Source organism: Heloderma suspectum, chromosome 2 (assembly GCF_057233095.1).
Source record: "Heloderma suspectum isolate Gila_16-S chromosome 2, 16-S_ref, whole genome shotgun sequence".
Classification (NCBI taxonomy): Eukaryota; Metazoa; Chordata; class Lepidosauria; order Squamata; family Helodermatidae; genus Heloderma; species Heloderma suspectum.
The window spans coordinates 104,482,975-104,509,033 of NC_139459.1; the positions used below are offsets into that span (position 1 = coordinate 104,482,975).

Here is a 26,059-nt window from a genome sequence, read left to right on the forward strand (position 1 = left end):
AACAGTGTTCCATGCACCTCGGTGTTCAGTCATGCCGGCCACATGACCACGGAAGCGTCTGCGGACAGCGCTGGCTCTTAGGCTTAGAAACGGGGATGAGCACCCCACCCTAGAGTCGGACACGACTGGTTGGGGACACCTTTACTTTTTTTACCTCCTGTTTCAAGAGTTATATGCCATATTTGGTCATGGTAGATTTGGGTGGGAGAAACTAATCCTGGTTTGAGATTCTGGTTTGTCAAAAATCCTTACCTTCCCCATTAATGGAGTTGCACGTGCTCTCACCTTTCTTGCAAGGAAAAACAGACTTGGAGGCATTTCCCTCTTCAACAGCTGCCACCGCCACTGCCACCAAATTACATATTCTAAAATCTGGACATGTGGAATCCAGACCTATGACATGATACGGGGGAAGAGAGAGACCTCAGTCAGCTCTCTTCTAGTAAACTACTAGCAACAGACAGAGCAGTCAGCTCATGGGTAAAACTGTGTTCCAGAAAAATCATATTACTCAACTCCTGGCTTCGAATTCAAGAGGCTTTTTTAAAAAGGTCTTGAGTTAATGGAAAGGTCTTGAGTTAATGGAATAGAAAAGATTGGAAAACGCATAAAAAGTAAAACAAACCGTAATTGGCCAATTTTTTGCTCAAATACAGTCTTTACTGTATTTTGTGTATGTTCAATGACATACACAAAAGAGCATCATCCTGATGTGCAATGGGATGCATGGGACTCATCTGGAGGGGAGCAGCAAAGATTCTCCAAGCAAGTGATGACAAATACAAAAGAAAATACTATCTTATTTCTTAGTTGTGTTGGGGGGGGGGTGTTATTGGCACGTGGGAAGCACACATCCAATCAGATAGGACCCTGCTGTTTGTCAGGTTTGCACATTCCCTTCTTGCCGGACACTCCTTGTGGATTCCAGCAAAGCTTTAATCTACATGTGTTCCTGGCTTCTCTTTGAAGAAATTCCTAAAGGACAGCAGGTTGGGGTTTGGCACTGTCATAGGAAACCGTACAAACCAAGAACACTCCAATGAAGTTGGACATGCAATGGGGAAAGAGAAGGGGAGAGGCAAGGAAGGAGGACGTGAATGTATCGGACTGGAATCATTATGTCTGAACTGGGCCATTGTGTTTGACAGAGGGTCATGGATTCAGTTTTCAGAAATTATGACTGTATACTATTTTTATTATAATCAGATATTTTAAACCAAGTCATTTTATGTTATTATAGAGAAAAAAGAAGCCTGATTTATACTATAACCCCCTGTTGTTTTTAAAAGACTGCCTGGCTTATACCTGGGCATGAGATTTCATGGTATTTCTAGATTATGGGCAGGTGAAGGAGGGCTAACATTCACTCTTCTTTATCACAGAGCAGAGCTCCAAGTAGTTTACCACCACTAGCTAATATGATTAAGTCAGGGACAGGAATATGGACTTCCCCTTTTCAGTTTTATTACCTCTAACTTTACAAATAATTCACTTGGTAGTGAGGAACCAGACTTAAAGCACTTGAATATGAGCAAGTGCTGCAATCTTACACCAGTTTAGAGCTTTTAAAAATAAAATCCATAGTAGAAGGCTTATTTTATAATTTCCAGAAAGAACACCATAAAAGAGAAGGCATATTCAAAATAAAAGGAAAGCAATGTCTATATATTAAAATAAAGCTATAGACAGATTAAACTAAGCTTTAAGTTACAGAAAAGTAGATTTTACATGTTCATGACTCTACAATAGTTGGAGTCTTCTAACAAGCCTTACTGTAGCAACACTTACAACAGGGGTGAGCAACTTGTGGCCCTCCAAATGTTTTGGCCTACAACTCCCATTATGCCTCATCACTGACTATGCTGGCTAGGGATGGAGTTATGGCCCCCTACATGTTTCAGACTACAAGGTGCCCACTCCTGATCTACATATACAGGCCCATGTAGATTCTTAAGCTGCAGAACCGCCAATGCAGGAGTTCCCAACGCAGTACCTGCGGGGACCTTCAATGGTGCCCGTGAAGCTCACCAATCACTGTCCCCTTCAAAAATTTATTTTAAAGAAAAAACTTGAGAAACATTAGGAGACAATATTCAGCAGGCAGGAAGAGAAGGAAAGAGTTGCTTCCTGGTTCCACCCATTCTTCCATCCCGCAGACCTTTCCCCTTTGCACTCTATCTCTCCACTCGTGTCCCAGCCTCTAGCCTTGGTATTTCTCTCCACCCAACACCTTTCCTCGCTATTTCTCTCCTCCCCATCCCTAGCCTTCTTTCTCTCCCTTCCTAGCCCCTAGCCTTGCTCTTTCTGCCCTACTCATCCCTTTATTTTGCTGTTTCTCTCCACTCCCAGCCTCTAGCCTAGCTACTTCTCCCCACCCCCGCACCTCTTTACCTCGTTGTTTCTCCCCATCCTAGTCTCGCTCTCTCCTCTACCCATCTGCCTTGCTATTTTGCCCTCCCTCACAGCCTCTAGCCTTGCTATTTCTCCCATCACCGCCACCTCTTTTCACTAGCCAGGCCCCCACAGCAGCCATTATGTAACTAGCCACACCCTCCATGGAAGTTATTTGTGATGGCACCCACATCAGTTTCTCAAGTTCCCAAATGTGCCCATGGGTCCAAAACAGTTGGGGACCCTTGTTTTGATGGCTGATTGAAAAGGGAATCAGAAGGCAAATAGCAAATATTGAAATGGGGGGGGCTATCACAGTCTGTGAGTTCATCAAGGCCTTTTTACTACTGCTGACACAGTTAAATCTAAGTTTTTGTAAACTGCCAGTAGATTTGAGAAATCTAGTTGCTTAATTTGGCAAAGATTATCAGATCTTAATTAGCACTTTGAGCAAGCTTTTTTGCCTGCAAACTAAGCATGAGATCCCAAGATTAGAATTTACAAAATAGAATAATGTTTCAACTTCCCTTGAATTTTCACAAAATTAAGCATCTTAGGGGGCAACCATATCAATTGCTCCCTCAATGATCAGAAGCCCCAAACTTGGAGGCTTCCAATCATCCAATGCTGGGCAGGAGGAGCAGCAGAGGCAGTCTTCACCTCCCAATCTTTCCACCCTCCATATTTTGCTAGATGGGATTTTTAGCCCGTCTACCAATGGCGCTTCAGAGGGGGAGGGAAGGAGGCTAGCAGAGGCTCAGGATAGCCTGTATCCTGGCATCTCCAGTCTGCCCTCCTCCCCACCCACTGGAACGCCCCTTTTCTCCCTCTCTGAGGCCAATTTTCCAACCTCGGAGAGGGCACCAAGCACAGTTCTTTTTGTGCCGATTGCAAGGGGGCGCAACAGATCTTTGACTCCTCCTTCCGAGGTTGGAGTGCTGTCTCTGAGCTCGGAGTGGAGAATCCCCAGTATCCTATCACCCTTCAGACAATGTCTAGGGGCCATAGGATTGCTCCCTTAAATGTTTTGTATTTAACATACAATCTGCTTCTTTCTCTCGATATTAGAGAAGTGCTGGGGACCAACAGATTGACCTCAAAGTCAAGGGAAAGGCCTAAATCCTCTCACTCAAGATTTTCCAGGAGGAATCAAGTCCCACAGTTAATATTTTCTAGATATAATAGCAAACATGCATAGGAATGGACTTTGCAAGAGGTTAATTTGGTTTAAAATGAATGAATTAAATATTTTAAAGTTTACAAGAATCTGTTCTCATCAGTTTGAATAGATAGTATGCTGAGTTTTTTCTTTCACGTAAACATGCAAAAGATTGCACTGAGAGTATTAAAATAAGTTTTGCAAGAGACTGTCAGAATTTGATACACACTACCAGCCAGGAGTGATAGTGGGGAGGATTCTCTTGTAAGCCACCATGGGAATGCTGACTGAGCAATGCTGACTAGAATTTTTTTTTTACTTAATTGTCTAAAAAGTACCCTCTTAGGACACAATCCTATGCATGTTTAGACAGAAAAAAAGTCCTACAACTCCCAGCATGGCTGGCTGGGGCATGATGGGGGTTGTAAACCTTTTTTCTGTCTAAACATGCTTAGGATTATGCCTTTAACCTGCAAATGCCTCCCTGCCTGGTCACCTATATACAGTTCTTACTCACCTTAGATGATGAGCCAATTAACTCTTTCTACCCTGGATTTGATATATGTTCAGATTAGATTCCATCATAAATTCAGCCAACTTTAAAATTATGCAGGCCAATTATTCACAAGACAATATGTTACAGAAGAGCTCCAGACTTGCTGGCTCTCTGACATGTGTGTTGTGTGTTACTTATTTAATTAGCATTACCCTGACAATTTGGCTCAAGAATCCATTTTGGTTCCAGAAGGTACAGCTTGAATAACTGCAAGGAACACTGCGAGTAGCACTCTGGACTCCCATAGAGATGTAGGAACCGCAGTGTATACCTGCTTCCTCCTTGACTGAAGGGAGTTGTGCCACAGAAACATGCGAGCTGACTGACCCATGAAGGTACCTTTGGAATGGCCAATCCAGAGCCTTGATGGGAAAAATGGTGCAATTCTGAAGCACCCCCACCTCCTGAACACATCAGTAAGGTCAAGCGCTCCCTGAGCACCTTTGATGACACCTTTCGTCTTGAATATTGTACTACTGCTCTGTATGGCCAGCTACATATACATCAATCAAGGGGCAAGGAACCTCTCTGAGCTTTCTATTGATTTGCCAGGACTAAAATTATTGTTCCCTTTATTTGGACCCATCTTGGGTCTAACCTCAGAACTTTCATTTGTTTCACATCCTGCAACTGCTTTGAAGTTCAGGCAGTCAATGCTCATTCTTTCTGCTTTGGCATTCTTCAGGCTGGTGTGTCTCACCAACTGGCTTTCATAACATTCCTTGTGACACTTTCCTACCATGATTCCCTACTCTACTCTGGCACCTATCCCATGTTTCCAGAGACAGAATACTCCACTTTCCAACTGTGCCACCTTATTGCTGCATTTTACCCAGCAAACTCAGAAAGTTTACCACCCCGGTACAGTGCCCACTGAGTCCCAAAGCCAGGTTCCATATGTGCAGGGATACAGTTTGACCCACAAAGCCACAAAGGCAGTCTACAACCTGCAGGTACGTTGTTGTCTTTGAGTCCAAGGGAGTGGTGGTCAAGAAGTGAGCATAGAGTACTGGGAAGTGGCTACCAAAAAGTCTTGAACTGAATGCATAATTTCTTAATTTCATTGGAAACTCTAAGATGCCGCTCCATTAGCAAGGCTCTCAAACTAAATTATTTTTAATCAAAGTGTGGTGGCTCCAAGGTCCTTAATAATAGCTAAGATTCCAACTGGTCTCCCTATCATCACCCATCCAAAGGCCTTTCCTTTGAATGTTTATACATGACCCAGTGCAGCCTATTATCACTCGGCTTGAAACTTTTGACCCATTTTTGAATTCGTAACAAAAAACTGAGAAATATGAGAGTAGTCTATGCCCATAGCATTTTTCTAACCTTTGGCAACCTCACAGTGAAATCCTTTGGATTCCTCTCCTCTGAGTCAGGACACTGTAGCCACTCCTACTCTATTTCTTTCCTCCTAATCTATCAATTACTGTCCCCATGGCCACCACTTTCACCAGCACCCAAGCAATCTTAGTAGTATAGCCATCCAATCCTCTCCTCTGCCATTTCCATAGCACCATGTTACCCTTATTACTTGCCAAACACAAATTTCCACAAATCTTCATCTTTATCTCTTAATTATGCCTATTAGAACTAGTATCCTGGCCCATCTGCTAGGGCAGACTTCTCCAACCTGGAGCCTCCAAATGTGTTGGACCAACTTCTATCATTCCAGACCATGGGGCATGCTGTGTAGGGGTGATGGGAGTTGTAGCCAAAAACATCTGGTGGGCACCAGGTTGAGGAAGGCTGTGTTAGGGGATGAGTTTACTAACCAAGCAATTTTTCTCTTCTGTAATGAATGCGTGTTTTGAGAAAAAAACTCTGTAAAAAATTTACATCTATGCTTTGAGGAATTTAATGAGTGTTTGAGTGAATTCCCGCATTTTAGAAATAGTTATTCCCTATATTTGTAGGAGCATAGTGCATAAGTATGCTGTGTGCTCACCATACCTCTTAAAGCATGCCCCCATAAGACCCATGTTCATCATTTTGCGTGTATATATGCAAGTTACATGCCCATATGAATGAGGATGGGTGGCAACAAGTATGACTGCACAAAAGGTCCATGTCCTAGCCTAGAACAAAGTGGACATTTGAATCTAGATATATATTGGAAAAGAGAAAAAGCTTATACGGGGCTAAAACTGACATTAGGCAAGTAGACTCCTGCTTGTGCAATGGTAATTCGCCTTCTCCTCCTATAGTCCTCCACATGCCCCCAAATCTGTTTAGATACTCCCCCACCTCTCTGGAGCTTATTAGGGGGGCTGCAGGGGGTGGGAATTTTGATTTGCCAGTAGTGTCTGTTCTGCTGGCGGAAGGACACCATTGGATACAACCCACTGTTATTTTAATTTCCAGGTAAAATAGAGAATGTAAACACAGCAAGTCTCGTAGCATACTCCTAAATATTATGCTTAAAGCCTGAAATACCAATTTAATGTTAAGCAATGTGGTGTACCAGCACGAGTATTACCCAGTCTTATGCTCCAATTTGCTATTAACAAATCTTTAGGATCAGGCTTCTGACACCTACTTTTCTATGTATTTATACCAAAGAAAAAAAAATTCAATTTCAAATCTTATGAACACAAAGAGAGCACCAGTGTCTACAATCCACAGTTTTAATGAGGTTATAGCACCAGATGAATTCAAATGCATGCTCAATCACACTTTTTTCAGCTATGTACTCTAAGCTGCATATATTTTTAAAATACAAACTGTTCTTGTCAGGACTGGCTAGCATGACATCTGCTATTTTGCTGTATAAGTCATTAGTAACATTGAAAAGTACAGAAAACATACAGGAACCATTAAAAAGAAGCAGCAGAAAACAAAGTGTTAAATGTTACTTTAGAAACATACAGGTCTACAAACATTTTGTTTTCGAATATGTAAATGAGCAGCTCCTGAAAAGCAAACCAGCCTTTGTGAGATCAATATTTTGTCTGTGGTCCAATGTATCTTAAACACCATGCCAGTGAAGCAGAGCTCCAGACACAGACACACAGGTTTGCCATTCCCTTCTATAAAGAGGAAACACTGCACACCTGCAGTATGCCATTGCACACAAAGCATTTATTTATTTATTACATTTTTATGCCACCCAATAGCCAAGGCTCATTTCCCACCCCTAGAAAAAAATTCAAGTTCCCACACACGCTGGGCTTAGCACACACACCAGAGCTCAGACAGTGCTGTTAAAGACTCCAGTCCCTCAACTACACAAGAAGTTTTCCTTCAAAGCCAGCATGAGCATATGTGCTTTTGTGAAAAGTTAATTCCAAGAACTCAGTACATGCAAGGGTTTCTGCACTTGTGCCATTGAATGTTTGACTTCTATAAGATTGCAGAACTGCATCTGTACATGCATGGAATGGTTTCACTACTAGTAGGTCATGATATAAACTTCAACAAAAAGATACAGACTACAGTAAGGTAGACTTAGGGTTAGACATCAGGAAAAAAACTTTAGTTCAGCAATAAAATAAGATACTTCGGGAGCCTGAGAAATCCTCTTCCATAATTTCCAAGAAGAAGCTAGACAGACATCTTTTGGATATGCTCGAGGTATAGTTTACTCTGTTCCTTTTATTACAAATAATTTAATGGCCACTGCATTGGCTTGACTCTTCCTTCAGGAGAGGCTACCCAAGATAAATCAGGCCCTCTCTTCTTTTGGCCTCTTACAGATGTCCCATGGTACATCCCCATCATACACTTTTGTTCTGGTTCTCTCTTTCTCTACAGAACAGATCAACCAATTGTAGCCACCTAACTCACCCTGGCATCCTGGAGCAGGTGCAAGTGACAGCAGTATGAGAAACCAGGAGGAGTGTCTTCCATTTCCATTAGTAGCTTCCTTCTTGGAGACATCCTATCAAGTCATAACTAAGATCCAAATCATGGTAACAATTACCATAGAGTCCCTCACTGCTTTTGGGGGGTCCTGTGCAAGGAAGCTACATCACTTTCACCAGGGTACAGTGGACAGGGAAGAAAAGGCTTATGTGGACTGGATAATTCAACTACCTTGACCTGTGCTAAGGAAAGCTACTGCTGCACAAAGCACCTAGACAGCAGTTGCAGAGTCAAGTTTTTGGGGAAACAGTGTTGCTTACTAGGGAAGAGCAACCACTCCCAGAGTAAGCAAGGCTCAGCTGTTTCCTAAACAAAGCTAAGACTTTGAGCTACAGCAGCCAGTCCAAATGAGACACTGTGGCCCAGTTCACACAATCACGGCTGCTGAAACAAACCATGGTGCCTTGTTGCAGCTGCCACATGCCATGGGTGTTAGGTTATTTGAGAGTTGCTGCCCACCCCAAACAAACCATGCCACCCGGGTTCAGATGATACGGCGAGCTGTGCCAATGTGGGTAATTAGGGAAATCCAGCCGGCATGCGTGGTGGCTTGTTTCCGCTACCATGAACATGCAAACCAGGCCTGTACATAGTGGCTCCTTGTCAGTGTAAGGCAAAGTAGTTCAGTAAACTAGCCAATCCCTGTTAGCCATCTCCACCTAGGTGGAATCCTAGTGGAAGTGATGCCACCTCCTTTCACAGATGTCCACAACAAGCAGAGGATGACTCTAATAAAATGCTAACTGTATGTGCAAATCAGGGGTCAAAAGATGCTAAAGGCTAACCACTGCTTATGTGTCAGACACATGCATATGACAGATAGAGCATAAAATAAAAGGAATGATTGTGACAGATCACGCGTGTGCGTTCTTGGGTGCAATTCATAACATTAGCTATGCAGTCTTCAGGAAAGAGTTTGCCCACAGCTGTACTAGATAATAAGCATTGATATCAAAACTAGCTCAGTGTATAACCACTGTAGTAAATATGAACATTTGTGAGAATAAATGGAGAGATATCAGCACTTAGGTTGGAAAAAGGAATGTCCTTCGTACCCTCAAATGAGAACATGAATCAGATAGGCGGGGAAAAGAGAAAAATTCGCCAGAGGACTGAATTTGTTTGGAAGCAGCAGATCCTTTTCATTAGGCCACAGGAACTGGAGTAAGGATTTAAATTTTTTAATAATCTTTGTCTTTTGAACTATCCACTCAGGAAATTCCCCATCCCTCCTGCAGCCCCAAAATCTGCTCAAAGTTTGAGCAACGCTTTGGAGAATATTTGGCAGGGGTGGGGGAGATGCAAGGGTGAGGAGAGGAAGGGGAAATCTCACTGCACAAGCAAAGCCACCTTGTGCAACATTGGATGTTATCCTTTGAAAGTAAGTGGAATAAAACAAAATAGCCTTACTGAATGGCATTTTAAAATTTGAAATGTCATCAGTGGCTTGCAGATCAACAGGGGTTGTCAACAAAGAATGCTTCCTATATTTTACTATTTTTAACAGAAGTTTTTAAAAAATCAGATGAGGAAAGGAAGATAGAATTTCTTACTTTTATGACAAATTGAGTCTTGACCAGACAAGATTTTTCTACTAAGCCTCAAAGAGAACATCTTCCCAGTTCTTTAAGTTAGTACCAAAGCACCAATCCCAATGTCTTACACCTAGCAGTGGCCAGCTATGATACTTCAAGAGTTGGCCATTGCTAGGAATAAGGTATCAGACTTGTACTAACATTAACTAAAGTATTCTCTTGAAGGCTTAATAAAGCTACTGAGAATAGTCAGAAGTATGCTCCACTGAGTTCAATGGAATGTACTCCCAGGTAAGTGTGTATAAGATTGCAGCCTGAACTGGTCATTCTAAGATGCAAAAAATCAATTTCCTACCCCACATCCCCTGATCTGATTAGTTGGTAAGCTGTTGTGTGGATAGGCAGGAGGTTCACTACTAGAATGATCAGAATACAGCATATCTTACTACTTATACTTGTTTGACAAACCAATTTTCATACCCTCTTGCTTTTTACCTCGAACACTGTAACTGGAGTGATCATAGACTGCACTATGTGGGTTACAAATATAATAATCAAATCTTTTTCCTAGATTTAAAAATCAAGAATTTTAGCCTAAATAAGCCAACAGGTGGATGCAACTAACAGGAGGAAAAAAGAAAACAGCTGTTATCCTAATAAGAATAACAGATGTAACTATTCATTTAAGTTGCTATATCCTCTTCTGAATACAAAATAATTATATTCAGTATTCACATGTTAAGATGTAAGGTGGGAGCAAGAATGATCCATCCTATACTGGTTCATGGAATGATTATATACCTTTAATATGTGCAAAAATATGTTTATAGAGTAAAACTATGTAATACACAAGTCTTACTTCAGAATAGTCCTTGCATTACCAAAGCATTAATTATCTAACCTGGTCTGCACTTGACAATCTGAAAAATAGACACTGCCACATTCTTCAGGGGTTTGTCTGTCAGATAAATCAATATCTTTCTGTTGGCACTGTTACAAGCAACAACCTATTCAATACAGGTTTCACAAATGTGAGGAATAACAATATTCACAATTAAATTAGCCGCCTTTATACAAAATCAACCAAATGAACAAGGATCAGGAAACATTAGAACCTCCCCCCAAATCACATTAACTAAAAGGAGTGAAGTGACAAGACCTTTTAAATCATTAGTATTCATGCGGCTCAATCCTATGCATGTTTACTCAGATCCAAGTCCCATTTAACTGAGTTAAATGGAGCTTACACCCAAGTTAGTGTGCCCAGGATTGCAGTCTAAATAAAATGTTAACTCCAATGACCAGAATTACACATTGAGAGATTATTTGGTGCCATGTTAAAAGAAGAGGAGTAGAGGGGTCGGTTGCAAAGTAACTGAATGTCAACAACTTGTCCAACTGAGGAAGTATCAGAAATACTACCTTTTGTCCAGAAAGAACAATTACCATATGCTCCTAGAAAAAAACCCTACAGATCTTAACTAGCAACCATAAAGGTTAAATACACACACACTTCAGGTTCAGACAGTTCATAATTCTTTATGGTCAACTTGACTTCTGTTTTAGCGCCCCAAGGAAAGTAAAAAGCCACAAGGGAAAATAACATGCTCCTAAAAACTACAATAATTAAGGTTTCTGACTACATTCTTCTTCTCTCTTTCCTGCATCTCTGTGTTTAATATTAAAAGTCTCATAAACAAAAATAAAATAACATTTTTCTATGAACATTGTGTTTTGGGATTAGATTGTTATTAAAAACATAAAATGAAGCTTTTGCCCCAAATGCAGGCACAGTCAAATTGGATACACTACAAATCTAAGTTTGCACTAGATTTGGATTAAATCACAATAGTAGAAAAAATGGAATTTCTAGATTTTTCCTAGCAGGATTGCAAATAAACATGGTGTTGTAGTGGGATGTTTAATGAACAAGGAGGATGATTTGCAACACAAAGAGGCCTGTTTGCCTACGAATGATCAAGTTAAAGATAGTAAGTAGGAAACAACCTGCTCATAATAAAGCACAGAAGAGGTTAAAAAGCCAGCATGGACGGGATGATCAGAAACAAAAAGTTCATAAACCATACAATCCCACCTGGAGTCCAAGGCCCATATACAACTTCCAAGAGGGAGAAAACAACCCCGGGATCGTATATGGTAGATTTAGGTTTGTTGAATTCTAAGTAAAAGCAAAGAAATATAGAGAGTATGGGCAGCCACCTTATTTCCCCTTCTTCGAGTAACTCCCTACAAATGAGAATAGGAAGCAGATTAAAACAAACAAAAAAACAAAAGCACCCAGACACAATTACCTTGTGTGGACCACAAGTCTGCTTCCCTCTCCTCCACCAATCCTCTGCTTCCATTCTCAATACCCTCAGTACAAATAATGCCCCCTTCCCCATCCAAACTCCACCAGATCACTACAGCCACCATCAGAGTACAAGATGGGAGGTGGGGGAAAGGAGGGGGCATATAAAGAGAACACAAAACAGGCCGGGGGTGGAATCCCACTTTCTCTCTCTCTCACTCTCTCTCTCTCACTCTCTCTCTCTCACTCTCTCTCTCTCACACACACACACACACACACACACGCTACAGCTTTCCCCACTTTTCACATTCAGTGGTTAAGCCCAACGGAGCAGCTCCAGGCCGGCTACTCGATGGGAAAAGGACCCGGGGGGGGGGGGGGAAGCACATAACAATCATATTCACCTGGGCTGTGGAGGGCTGTGGTGGTGGTGATGGTGTTGCTCTTGCTGGTGGAGGTTGTTGTTGTTGTTGTGGGTGATGATGAGGAAGGGGGTGAGGATGGGGGTGAGGAGGAGCAGCAGGAGGAGGAGGAGGTGGTGGAGGAGAGGAGCCGTTGTTGTTGATGGGTAACAGTCGCCAGGACTACGGTGACTATGGCGCTTGATTCACAAGGCAACGGTTGCTATAACTCACAAAAGGGAGAGAGCGAACGAGAGGAGGAGGAGGAGAGGAGGCGGCGGCCCAGCCTCACAGGCCCGGAAGAGGCGGAGCTTGTCGCATGACTGACAAGAGCTCTCCCCCCCTCCAGCTCAGAGAGGGGCAATTCGGGGCTCGAGTTCGCTCTCATCATGCCGCTCGCCCGGGAGGGAGGAGAGGGTTCTTTGGTGAATCTGCGCGCGCGCGCAAGAGGGCTGGCGCGCCTGTTCCTGGGGAGCCGTTGGGCTGTGTGACGGTTGGCAGGAGCGGTTATGCAGCCCGCCCTGCCGCCGCAGCGCGCGCGGCAACCAAACGCACCTCGCGCGGCTGGAGGGGGAGAGATCCGAGGGGCGGGGCCAAAACGCCTGGCGCCCGCGTGGGGGAAACCTGGCAGCGGCTCCGTTGTCATTTCCGGCGGGGGGGGGGAGGACGGGAGAAGAGAAGCAGCGATGAGAGTTGAATGTCCCGGATGTGAAGAGCAGCTGAGGAGGAAGGTGTACCCGGCGCCTCATTCGGTGCCGGTCTTTCCCTCTCTGCGTTTCACTCCCCCTTTCGGAGTCGCCTAGAAGAAGGGAGTTCCTGTCTCGGTGGCCGATTTGTCCCGCTGTTCCCTCCACCCGCCTGGGGGGGGGGGAAGGGGGTGTTAAAATGGCTCGAGTGTAGGTAGCTGCTGCCGCCGCCGCCATCTTACATGGGGAAAATGCCGCGGGTCGGAGGCTGGCAACCGTTCTCGGATGTAAAGACACCGCCTGCTCCCTGGCTACTGTCCAGTCTCTGAAACGTTGAGGAGGGAGGGAGAAACCAAGCGCCTCTCTTTAGCGAGGGGCAGGGAGGCGCGCAGGGCCAGTCCCACGTTAGGGGGGCCCTCGGCAGCGTGTTGGCGAGTCCCCCTCCTCCAGCGGGCCCAATCCTTTCAGAAAGAAAGGATGAGTGGGCAGAGGCAGGGACAGCCGGCCCAGTCCTCGCTGCTGTGTCAGCCAACGAGAGGAAGGCAGAAACTGGAATTGCTGCCGCCTCTTCCTCGCTCTGCTTCGATCTCTTGCTGGGTAGCGGAGGAGGCGCCATTCTCTCACCACCGGGCAGCCCAGGGGGAAAGGGCAACTGCTCCTTGCAACCATCAGTAGCCTGCATTCGCAGGTGAGGGAGTGGCAGTTGCCCTGTGCCTGCTGACTGAGGAGGAAGTGGAAGTGCTGCCATAGGCAGCACATAACAGGAAGCTGGAAGACCCCATCAGCAGGCCCTCAACAGTGGCTCGACAGTGCCAACCCTGAGGGAAAGCTTGCTGGCTGTACAGAGTGGCTTTCTTCCACTTATGGAAAAACCTCAGACTTGTAAAACGTGTTGGTTAATGTGGAATATCTACCATCTCTTGGACCAAAACTTGAGTCACAAATGCAAATTAGGCCCCGTTTCAGTCATAAGCATCCTTGGCAAAGTTTAAAGTAGTTTTGTTAATACGAACCGATATGGTATTATCTGACTACAATTTTTATTTTTCTGGGGATGCTTATCGCTGAAGTGGAGATCGCAATTTGTATGCATGATTATGAGTACAAATGCAAGAGGTCATGGTTATTCCAAGTTAAAGAATGTAGATTATAAGGATAGATGGGGGTAAGCTGTTCTTTCCTACAGGACACAAGATACAGATTCAGTTCAGCCAAATAAAAATGAAGTAGAACATCAGGGAGCATTGCCTATTTTTTAGGAGTAGTGGGACACTGGAAACAGGTTGTATTGAGTTGTGATGGATTATTGGAGTCTTTTAAAAACAAGTTGGTGAAAGACTTGATTACTGAGGACAATCCTTGCAACAGAAGAACTGGCTATATAACCTCTTACATGCACTTCCAGCCTTCTATACAAGAGTTCTGTCTCCTTTGGTAACATAGTTTCATGCAGGATTCTTTGCTTCTGTCATGGGCTTGGCTTGATGACCCATGTGATCTCTTTAATTCTATCATGCTAATTGTCAGTGTAACAAGGGCTAAAATAAAAGAGCTAATACACATTAAATGGTGTTGATTATGCATCCTTAGCAGGTAGTATAGAAACCTCTGTAGTGCAGCATGGCCACCCTGAACAAGTATAGTATTTCTCCTAACCAATCTGCTGAAAACAAGGCAGGACTTTTCTGGAACCTGGCAGTACTCTGTCACAAGGTTATGAAGATAAAATGAGATAACTTCTGTAAGGTCCCCTGAACTCCTTAGATGACTGGAAGAATATAAATGTCATGATTGTTTTTAACCCTCTGGCTCTCATCCTATAATGCAACATTCCCCAAGCTAGTGTTCTCCAGATGTGTTGGACTACAGTTCCCATAACCCCTCAGTCAGCTATTATTATTATTACTTAAATTTATATCCCACTTTTCACAGAGATATCAAAATGGTGAACATAAAATGTAATACCGTCAAGACGACAATAACATATAACAGTAAAACTGCACACACTACTGTATGCTATAGATCATAGCTGGTTAGGTCCCACTTCAGAGAAAGCCTGTATGAAGAGAAGGCTCTGGAAAAAATGTCTAAACATCAGGACTGTAAGGCTCAAATGAGTTGGTAAAGCATTCCAGAGGGTTGTAGTCCAGGACATCTGGAGGGCACCAGGTTGGGGGAGGCTGCTATAATGGATCCCAGTGCCCTTTATGTGGAAAAGGTTTTGGGGCATGTGGAAGTATTCATGCACTGAGCAGGGAGTTGGACTCAATGGTCTTATAGGCCCCTTCCAACCCTGCTATTCTATGATTCTATGTTTAAAATGTACATTTCTGAATTTTGTAGATAAGGGCTCAAAATGTGAGTATCTCTGTTGGCTTAGAAACAAAAGTACTTTAACCTGCTCTGTTTGTTATATCTGTATACTGCTCTTCCTAGAAGGAGTTCAGAGCTTCATACAATAATTTTCCAGGAAGATCCATTCAGTAGTAATCAGGGTGACACTTGCTTAGCAGCTCAGATGGAACTACATTATATACCTCCCCTCATCATTTTAAACCTCAAACCAATCAATGCAGGAATTGGGGGTGGATGAGGAGCTGCAATTTGGTATTTCTGAAAGTATTTTATTATTTCTCACCATACTTTGCTGCAGACATAGGCTACGCTTACAATTCTGCCAAGACAGCAGTAATGGGAATTCTTTAGTTGTCACCTTTAAGAAGCAGATTCATACAGTATCTAGTACATACAAAAGGAAGTTAGACCTAGTAAGACTGCACCAGCATCAATAAGGTCTGTATTGCTTAAAACCACATACTCAGCATTTGAGCTTAGAAAGAAACTTTTGCATGGAACTGACCTGAACTTCTGCTCTGCCTGGGAGGATCAGCACCAGCTGCATAGGGACAGCACTCCACGTGGCTCACAGATGTTGCCTTCTGGAAACGCTGTAATCAGTTTCCCCAAGATGTTCTCTGCTGTTATGAGGGCTATATTTTTTTTAATGATTCTGAAATTCTTACCATTTTCTCCATTAAGTTTCTGATCCCATCAGTCCCTTTCCTGTCGAGTTGCCATTGTCTTTTCCTCTTATATTCTTCCATATTGTTAATAGGTGATGCAACCTGCTATCCTCTTGCTCATTGCACCCTGTTTGTGCATTACCAGATCCTGAACGCATCTTTGTAAGGCCCAATGCTGCCAGACTGAGGCCACAGAAAATTAAATGTACCCAAATTATAATTGAAATTTTTATTTCATATGTGAAATTTAACACTTGTATGTACTTAGAGCCAGTAAATTATGTCTAGCTTTCCAGAAAAAGAACATCGGAAGCAGCCTATAATTGCCCTATCTAGCTCAATACTGACTTGCAGTGGCTCTCCAGGGTTTCAGATAGGGGCCTTTCCCAGCCCTACCAGGAGTTGTCAGGTATTGAACCTGGGACCTTTTCAAGCTAAGTAGGTACTCTACCACTGAGTTACATCCCTTCTCTTGCTATGTATCTTCCCTTAACTGAGAAATTATGTCACCATTTCAATAAACCCAAGCACTGACTCAACCGTAGCAAGAAACCTTTCCCTGATAGCATTAGTGCTAATGCAGCCATGTAGAGCATACAGTGCCATACAGGAAACATTATTATTATTTATTTGTTTAAAACATTTGTATCCCACCCTATATCATTACGATCTCAGGGCCACGTACAGATAAAATCAACTTAAACACTGCATAACAATGAGTAAATAGCTAAAAACATTAAATCATTAAGGGAACAATCTTATGGCTGCTAGACAGCAGCTAGACAGCTGTAGGATATGCTGTTTTCCAGGAATCGACCTCGGAGCCCACACGCTGCAGTCGGTTCCCGGAAAACTGACCTCTCCCCATGTCCACGCTGCCTTGGAGGCAGTGCAGAGAAGCCCTGTCCTCCACACTCGGAAGAGGAGAGTGGGACGGCTGAAAAGGGGCAGGGCTGTGTGCATTCCGGGGTGGGGAAAGCCCTATGTGTCATACAGCAGCCTCCTTTCCCGCTCAGCCCTCCCACGGCTAGACAGCCAAAATCAGCTGTCTGGCAGAAAAAGCAGGGCAGGAGAGGTGCGGAGGGAATGATCCCCCCATGCCTCTTCTGCCTTGCTTTGGATAGGTGGCCGCCTCCCGTGTTTGGAGGCGGCTGCCTATCTAGATAGGATTGTACCCTAAGCTAGCTAATACCAATTTAAAATCTAAAACATTAAAACAATTAAAATAGTACAAACTCAGGGAATCCTATTAGCCCTCAAAGGCTTTGGTAAAAAGCCATGTTTTAACTTGGTGCCAAAATGAAACCAGTGTCTGTGCCAATCAGGCCTCCAAGGGGAAGGCATTCCACAACCAGGGTGCCACAGCAGAAAAAGCTGTCTCCCACGTCCCACCATAGTGTATGTCTCACACTGGTGGAATGCAGAGGAGGGCTCCTCCAACAGATCTCAATCCTCTGGCAGGCATATATAGGGGGAGGTGCTCCCTCAAACATCAAGCTCCCAAGCTGCTTAGGGCTTTAAATGTCATCAGTAGCACCTTGAATTCCATCTGGAAACATATTGGCTGCCAGTGCAATTCCATTAAGACCAGTGTTATGTGATCTTTACGTGATGTTCTAGTCAACAGTCTAGCTGCTGCATTTTGCACTAGCTGCAACTTCCAAGTCGTCTTCATGGGCAGCCCCACATAAAGAGCATTGCAGTAGTCTAATCGGGAAGTTACCAGCACATGCACTACTGTGGCTAGGTTATCCCTGTCCAGGAAAGGCCATAGCTGGTGGATCAGCCGATGCTGGCCCCAAGTACTCCAGGCCACAAAGTCCACCTGGGGCTCCAGTGACAGGGATGGATCTAGGAGTAGATAATGATGTTTTCCTTGATTAAACATAATGATGTTTTCCTTTATTAAGTTTTGGTAGTTTAGATTTTTGAAATAAGTCACTAGAGAAGGAAGTACTAATAATTCTTAAGAACACTTTTGTGTTTGTAGTGTGAGCAAAGCAAACAAAAATGAAATGAAAGCTTTAAAATTTAAAATTTAAATCAATAACTAATTCCTAGGAGTGCATACAATTAGTCATTGTAATAAACTAAAGAAGCAGGTAATGACTTCATAATTACTTGAAGGTTACAGTTAAAAGCAAAATGTTTTTTCTCAGACAATACAGGCACAGAGTTAAATTATGCTTTTGACAAATAAAGGATATTTTGAGTTAACTAGAAGAATTTGTATGATCTGATTTACATCCAGGACTGGTATTGATGATTTTTCCCTCTGTTCCCTTCAAACAGGGACTCCTGTTTGGTCTAAGGCCTAGCCTGGTATTTGACCCTATAAGCCTCTAGACATCCAGCTCCTTAAACCACTCTCGAACACTGTAGGACTCCTTAGTTGTGACTGAGTGATCAATGGTATTTTAAGATCTAGAAAATGCAAAGTATATTTAGAAAACCCAGGAAAATCAACAAATGTACTTCTAAAGGCACTGTCCAATACCGCTGCTGTGCTGCTGCTCAATCTGTTGCACAAGTAGGACCCACCACTGGCACAACAGAAAGCTAGTAGTTCTAAAAGCAATCCCGGAAACAAGCAGAGGCACTTGGTTCCAGATTGGGACAGGTCAGGAGAGTTTCCTTCTGCAAGCTCCGTTGACCTGCCCTGCTCCAGAAATGAGCATTTGCGCTCATTTCAGGTTACTTTTAAAACTGTAAGCTCCCCACTGCGCTAGCAGTCGGCCTTGCTGGCATACAGGCAGACTTGGATGCTGCCTTAGGTAAATAAGTTTAATTTAGAAAAAAATAGGCACCAGAGCAAACTACAGACAATGAATCATAGAATAGTAGGGTTGGAAGGGGCCTACAAGGCCATCGAGTCCAACCACCTGCTCAGTGCAGGAATCCAAGTCAGAGATGAAAAGAAATGCTTGGAAACTGACTCACTCGCTTTGGTCAAATGCTGTAGATGTTGTAAGCCTAGACTCTTAAAACTCAGGCCAGGTCTAAACTTTTCATACCATGTTGTTAGGTTCTAACATAGGAAGTAAGGTGCAATATTGCCACATCTGCTGTTTGCTATGGACGAATCTTGTATGATGCCTTGCCATTTTTTTCCTGTTGTCAATCATAGCCTTTTTTTTTTTAAGAAGTGTATCATATCTAGCATGTTTAACAATGAAATGGAAGTTGACCATTTTTGTAGCATTTGCCCCTTGCAAATGTGGCCACTCTGCTCTAGCAGATTAATGACTCTCTCCCTTTGTGCATTATTTTGACATAAATCATGGAGGAAAAAGACAGCTGGATCATCTCTGCAACATTGGCTATTCTGGACACTACCAAAGTACCCTAGTGGCCAAATAAATTCTTCGTGAGTCATGTAATATAAACATTACAATTATCACATGAATCGGATAACACAACAAGCCATCGCAGATTTTCTGAGGTGGATTCCTGAGGTGGATAGCTGGAGACTCAACATACGCATTGATAAAATGAGCAAAGACATCACACTGAGAGCTCCAGCCATCACAAGATGAGTGTAACGTTTATGCCAGGCCTTGCATTGCAAAATTACATGAGGCTACATATTTGAAGTCCAGAAATTCTGTTCAAGATATGGTTGCTCCTGACCTGTAGTTCCAAGTTATAATATCAGTCTGAATTGACAGTCTTTCCCCTGATTTAAAAAAAAAAAAAAATGTTACAGACAAGAGCACATCAAAAGACAATGGCATAGTCCAGGTACAGTCTGTTTTAGGACCAAATCCCTCTCTTCTTTTAAATACATCAAAAGCTTTTGTGAGAATGAGAAAGATTAGCTGGAATTTGATAGAACTTATGTCAAACTTTTGTCCAAATTGTATAATTTTTCAGGATCTAGCACAGAAGAATATTTCCTGTAGAAAACCCATGTGCAACAGGAGTAGGATTGTAACAGAAAACCTTTGGTAAAACTATCAAATGATTTCTTGAATGCAATGGAAAGTGCAGTAAGTAAATGGGCTGTGTTCACCAAAGCACAGAGCTATCAAGATGGCTTCAGCCATTAAGTAAATGGGTAGATTGCTTAGCTGGGACATAACCATTCACACTTGCCATGGATAACATCAGAAAGGAAATACACACAAAATCCCTATTTAGGATTGCTGGTTCTTCATTTGTCATCTGTTGAACAAAGTTAAAACATGGCTGTTCCAAGTACAGTCAAATCTCAGTTTCACAACTGTAGTTAAGATACCTTCATATACAGTAAAAGCAAATATTTTAATGCTACGATGTGATAACAGCAGGTTAGGGCTACCAATGACTAGATGATTAACTCTTTCCTTTACCACTGACTTTAAGAAGGCTTTTGGTGGCTGTTAACGAAAGTTGTAACTCGGCCCGTAAGGGGGAAAACTCCCTCGGTCTTCCTAGGTTGCTATACTGAGCATAGGGAGGCATATTTGCCTGTGACTTCCATTGGCCATCATATTAGACGACCACAAAAGGACTCTGGATCTGCCTGTGTATTCACTGACTGAGCAGCAAAAGGGAAACTGCACTGCTTCATGAAAAAAACCAAACTAATGTTCTCTTCTAGGGGAGACTTAGTGAAAATTCAAAAGTTTCAAGGGTAATATAAAGCTAAATGATAACCTTAGGATTGATTGGGTAACTACAAACCACTGAGAGTGCAATCAGCATTCTGAAAGAAAATGGGGAAGAAAATGCTGTAATTGTAGATATTTTGGACTGGAAGGAACGATAGTTACTAATAAGTCAGTCTTTAAACTGTAGCTTAAATTAATAGAGAGCATGCCACCAAAAAGTCTGAGGGTCACATGGTCTGAATTTGCCCTGTTCAAGGTACTTTTGCTGCGTTTAGCATTGTAACTGGGCCCCTTCATATTTAGCCACCACTTTTTTACAAGATTTGCTAAAAGGAAATTGGATATATTGCATAATTGGATGCAAAATGTGATCACACAAAACCTGTTATATGAGAATTGTGACCTATACTTCAGAATCACAGGAAGCTGCCCTATATTAGGTCAGACCATTGGTTAGTCTAGCTTAGTCTGTCTACACCAGGGGTGTAGTTGAGGGAAAGGGGTGGGACCAGTGGAAAGGTAAATGGGCCATCTAGGGAACCCTAGAGGATATGATTGGGTCCCAAGGTGGGCTGGATTTGGTCTGGGGTTCTGCACCTCTGGTCTGCGTTGACTGGCAATGGCTCTCCAGGGTTTCAGACAGGAGTCTTTCCCAGCCCTACATGGAAATACCAAGGACTGGATCTGGGACCTGCATGCAAAGCATCTGCATCACCACTGAGCTATGGACTTCCCCAAAGTGCTTAAGATGGCTTTCCCATGACTTGTTCCTTTTAACCGGGGAGGCCAAGGGTTGAGTCTGGGTCCTTCTGCATGCAAGGCATTTGCTCTACACTGAGCTATGGCCACTCCTCAGAGCTTTCACTTTCTTCTGCATTATTTATGTTTCAGAATAGGTTCATGTACACTGGGAGAGAGAGAGAGAGAGAGAGATCCTTGCATGTGCTAAGATAAGATGCTCAGTGTTTGGATCTGTTATTGTTCTTGGGTCTCATGAAGTGCCAAGAGATCATCTAAAAAGTTAAACACCCTCTATGTATATGGAAAAATATAAAGTTACAGAAATACTTAAGAACCATTTTGAGTTGGTATGCAAGCAGAAATGGATGCACACATGTGCAACATGCCCTGTTCAAGCTTCTGAACAGAAGACAAGCATAAAAATAAGCCAGCCATTCAGAGTTCTGCCATGTTAACCAAAAAATTATCTCTGGACTCATATACATTGCTGTGAGTGCATGAGGTCATTGAGATGACAGTTATGGTATTTGAGCAGTGCTGACAGTCTGCAATTGCACCGGGCCTTCTTGTGACAAGGATCTTCTGATAAAAGTAATATGGATGGTTGTTAAACAGGCTAAACAAATTAATGGAGGACAGGCTTTTAGTCATGGTAGCTAAATAGACACTCCATGTATAGAAGTAGTACACCTATAAATAATATCAGATGCTAGGAGAAAAAAACGGAGGATGGTCATCACTTCATGGAAGCTTGCGGAGGAACAAGGCTATCTACCAACAAAATGCTGGACTTGATAAACTGTTGGCCTAATCCAGCAAAGATAGCTCTCCTGTTCTTGTGCAGTGAACTCCACAAGTACTAATATGTTCTGCTCATGAAATCACCACAGCTAAGTGTGCTTAAAAACATAGAGCTTCTTCACACAGAGCTTTTATCTTGCTATTGAGATTGGTTACTCATGGGTCCTTCAGATGACGTCATCAACCTCCAGGGCGTCTCCCACACTAAATTACCTTTATTCCATTTTTTAAAAGATTGGAGATAATGAGCTATCAAATTACCATGTTTGAGTTCCACTTGAGTTCCACCATGAAAAAGGAAACGCCACAATAAGAGGAGCTAGCCCACAGCGCCATCTATTGGCTGTATAATAAAACATATGGAAGACTCAGATAAGGGGCGAAAGGAGGGGGGGGAGGAAGCACGTGTAAAGGGAGTTCATTGTGATCCTGCATTTAAAACGGAAGCAGAAAGTCCCATTTTAAATGTGGGATTTTAGGCTGGTGTAGAGATGCCCATAGAGTTATATCCAATGGTCTCTTTCTGATCATGGTAAGCTCTTTGATCCAGCAGAGGCTTCCATGAACGTAAAGAGGGGGAGAGGAATTTTTTGCTGATTCCCTCTTTCTTCTGCAGCCTCCTGCAACTCTTTGGAGAACTCTCCAGAACAGGTTTGGGGTGCCAGGGGCAAGGGGAAATTTGCAAAACCTACCCCTCTCCTGTTCACAGAAGCCTCTGCTGGATCAAAGAGCCTTCCATGAATGGAAAGACACAATTGAATACAACCCATAACTTTTACATATTTTTATTTTATGTAGAGCACAAAATGTTAGGAATGCATAGTAGCGAATTCTGTGAATAGACCTTTCCTGCTGGTATGCATTGAATAAAAATACACATGAGCATGTATCCTTTTTATTTTTTATACTTTTTATATGCCTACAGATTTGCATGTCATAATCCAGCAAAGTCCATATTCTTTTTAAAAGTCCTTTTCCATAAATCAGACAGCTGGGATTAAAATATTTTACTCTTTATTATTTATTCACATTTATGTAGAAAAGTAAGTCCTCTTAAAGCCTGCCATGCAAGCAAGGAGCAACTACTGGGATGACTGGCTACATCCCTACACTTCATTTTCACTCTTTTGTGGATCAGGCTGGCAAGATGCACGTTGCTGACATATTGGTAAGGTGAATTGGGCTTCTACTTAGAAGACATAATTTGCAGATTACTTTAAACTGAGCAACACCCATTCTCCAATGAAGTAATCAAGTGTTCATCCAAACTAACGCCCTTGCAACATTTCATTTCAATTTTTCAACACTAGACTTCTTTCCTCTTGATGGGCAATTTGTGGCCCTCCAGATGTTTTGGCCTACAACTCCCATCAGCCCTAGCCAGCCTAGCCAATGGTGAAAGAAGGTGGGAGTTATAGGCCAAAACATCTGGAAGTCTACAAGTTGGCCACAAGTAATGCACTAAAGATCCTTTGATAGAACGCAGGATTCTGTGTAGAAAGAATAATTCAACAAATTGCTGTCATGATGACAAGGATGATTAGTAGCAGTTCCAAAAGCAATCAGAAATGAGCGGAAATGCTCAATTCCAGAGTGGCGCAGGTCAGCACTCTTGCAGAAGGCAGATCCATTGCCCTGTCCCGTTCAGGAACAGCGGTGGGTCCCACGAACAAAACAGAGCCATCAGCATCTAATACTGCCGCTGAGTGGCGGTATTAGATGCTGCCCACAAGGTCCTATAGCTGTTGTTGCTACCACAGTCAGCATTTTCTCAGGAATTCACATGGTTAGTTCACTCAGTTACTACAAAGAATTCAGATTATATCACCACCAAACTTTTCCAGTGTTTTCAATGTTGTCCTTGAAGTTTGCAGCTATGATTCTGACTTTTATTTTATTTTATTTATTTCATTTCTATACTGCCCAATAGCCGAAGCTCTCTGGGTGGTTCACAAAAATTAAAACAAAAAGCACACAATAAAACAATATAAAATATAAAAACATTAAAACCACAAATACAACAATACAACCAGAATACAACTAGAATAAAACCAGAATAAAACCTAGCAGCAATGCAGAGATTTAAAATACCGATTTAAAACAGCAAAGCTAAAAGTCTAGAAAGCTAAAATACTGCAATTACCACTTTTGCCTGCCTGGTATGTACAGGCAAAGTGCTATTAATGCATCTGGTGATATGATGCCCCTAAAAGCAATTCATATAAGGCAGACTTTGCTGGAAATGGGTTTTCTGGACACACTGCAGCTTCTGAAAATACTTTTATCATCTTAACTAAACTCAAATCAGATTTACTTATGATTCACTTCCCACACCTGCTTTCCATTTCCCAGAGCTGTTACTTGCTGTTTTATTACAATTTGTAGCTCCTGTTTTTTCACCACTCTTGGCTCCTTTTGCCACATATTTTGAGAAGATAGCCTGGTGCCTTCAGGTGATCCTGCCCTCCCTTGCATGGCATATGGCTCGGGCCTCCAACATGGTGCCTGTGAGCATAGACACCTCTCTTGGTATCTGCAAGGCACTCTATCCCTCCTGTTTTTTTTTATTTTTCCTTAAGATTTTTTAAATTTAAAAATAACTTGGAGGCCGGCATGCTGCAAAGTGAAATGCTGCCCTCCAGGACCATTTTCAAAGGAGTGGTTTTGTGTTCCCCACCTCTGCCTTGGACTTCGATTCTTGGGTAAGTTACTTTTCTTCTAGTCTTTGCCTTCTGGGAAATGAATGTTCTGTGATGGTCCTCGCTCACCATAGCAACCATTTTATGAATGGGCAAGCTGCCCTGTGGCAGCCATTTTGTGAGAGCACTGAAAAAGTTTGGAGATGCCTGGCATAGGGCAACAGCCACAGCAGGAACAGTGCATCTCTCTCCCCCCACCTTTACCTCAAAGCAAGCTAGGGGGGGATCAATGTCTGCTGGGAGGCATCAAAAGATGCGTTGACTGCATCCATGTCATTGTGTTGGCTCCAAGAAGGATGTGTAGCCGAGTCACATTAATAAAAAGTAAAATAACCTTTAAAAATTAGTTTATTTTTTCAGTTTCAGACTACAACAAGGAAGTGAGGATGAAAGGGCCAGTTTCAGTGCTGGGAGATTTGGGGGCTGCTTTAAGTCAAACAGGGAGATCCTTGCTGACTGAAGGCTGCAATCTTAAGCACACTTTCTAGAACCAGATGGAACATTCTTCTGAGGGATATACTTAGGATCTTGCCCATGGAAACAAGCATTGCGGAAGTGTTGTGGAGGATATCGCACTACGTTAAATGTGTGTAACCTCCATGCTTATTCCACTTCTACCTAATTGAAGATCAATGATTCAGCAGTACTAAAAGGACCCTAGTGAAGAAAAAAACTAGAGCAACTACCTAGAGCAACTACATATGTTGGCTTATCTAAAGGAATGCCAGCATTCATATCAACTTGCCTGAACCCTGTGATCAGCTTCTGAGGCCCTGCTCTCTGCTCCTTCAGAAAGAGCTATTAGGCTGGTGAGTACCAGGGATGTTGCCTTTTCTGTGGTGGCCCTGTCACCTTGGCATTCTCTTCCCAGGGAGATACATATGGTTTTTAGGAAAACCCTAAAGCGTCTTAATTCCACTCGCCTTTTGTATGATTTTAGGGTTTGTTTTATAACTACTTTATCTGCTCATGTTATTTTACATGGTTATATATTTTATATTTGATTGTATTTCTTATTGTAAGCCATCCTGTGAGGACAGACACCCTAAAAGGTGGGGTATTAAATCTAATCAACAAAATGAATGAAGAAAGAAAAGAAAGAAAGAGAAAATTGGATGGGTGCTAATATGAAACTGATCTACAGAATCTGTACTGCAGATAGGCATTAGTGTATGTATTCTGTATGGACCAATGCTGATGCTCTCAGTTCTTTAGCAGTGTCCCTAATTTCAAAGGTACAATATGTATTGTGACTCTTCCTTCTGATTTCCCCACTATTAATCAGAGGAGTAGTACA

The 26,059-nt window shown here is 42.6% G+C and overlaps 1 protein-coding gene across 6 annotated transcripts in view; it reads right to left on the bottom strand.

Moving 5' to 3' along the window:
* The window catches only part of RFX3 (regulatory factor X3), a 172,833-nt gene extending 160,315 nt beyond the window's left edge, over positions 1-12,518 (bottom strand). For 4 of the 6 annotated variants that reach the window (XM_084834412.1, XM_084834411.1, XM_084834410.1 and 1 more), the window contains exon 1: positions 11,821-12,507. In XM_084834412.1, coding sequence (XP_084690538.1) covers positions 11,821-11,983 — 163 coding nt within the window. In that variant the 5' untranslated portion in view covers positions 11,984-12,507. Of the gene's footprint in view, positions 1-11,728; positions 11,756-11,820 lie in introns of those variants that run through there. The other 2 variants (XM_084834413.1, XM_084834414.1) reach the window with 2 other exon arrangements.
* Positions 12,519-26,059: the final 13,541 nt, after the last annotated feature.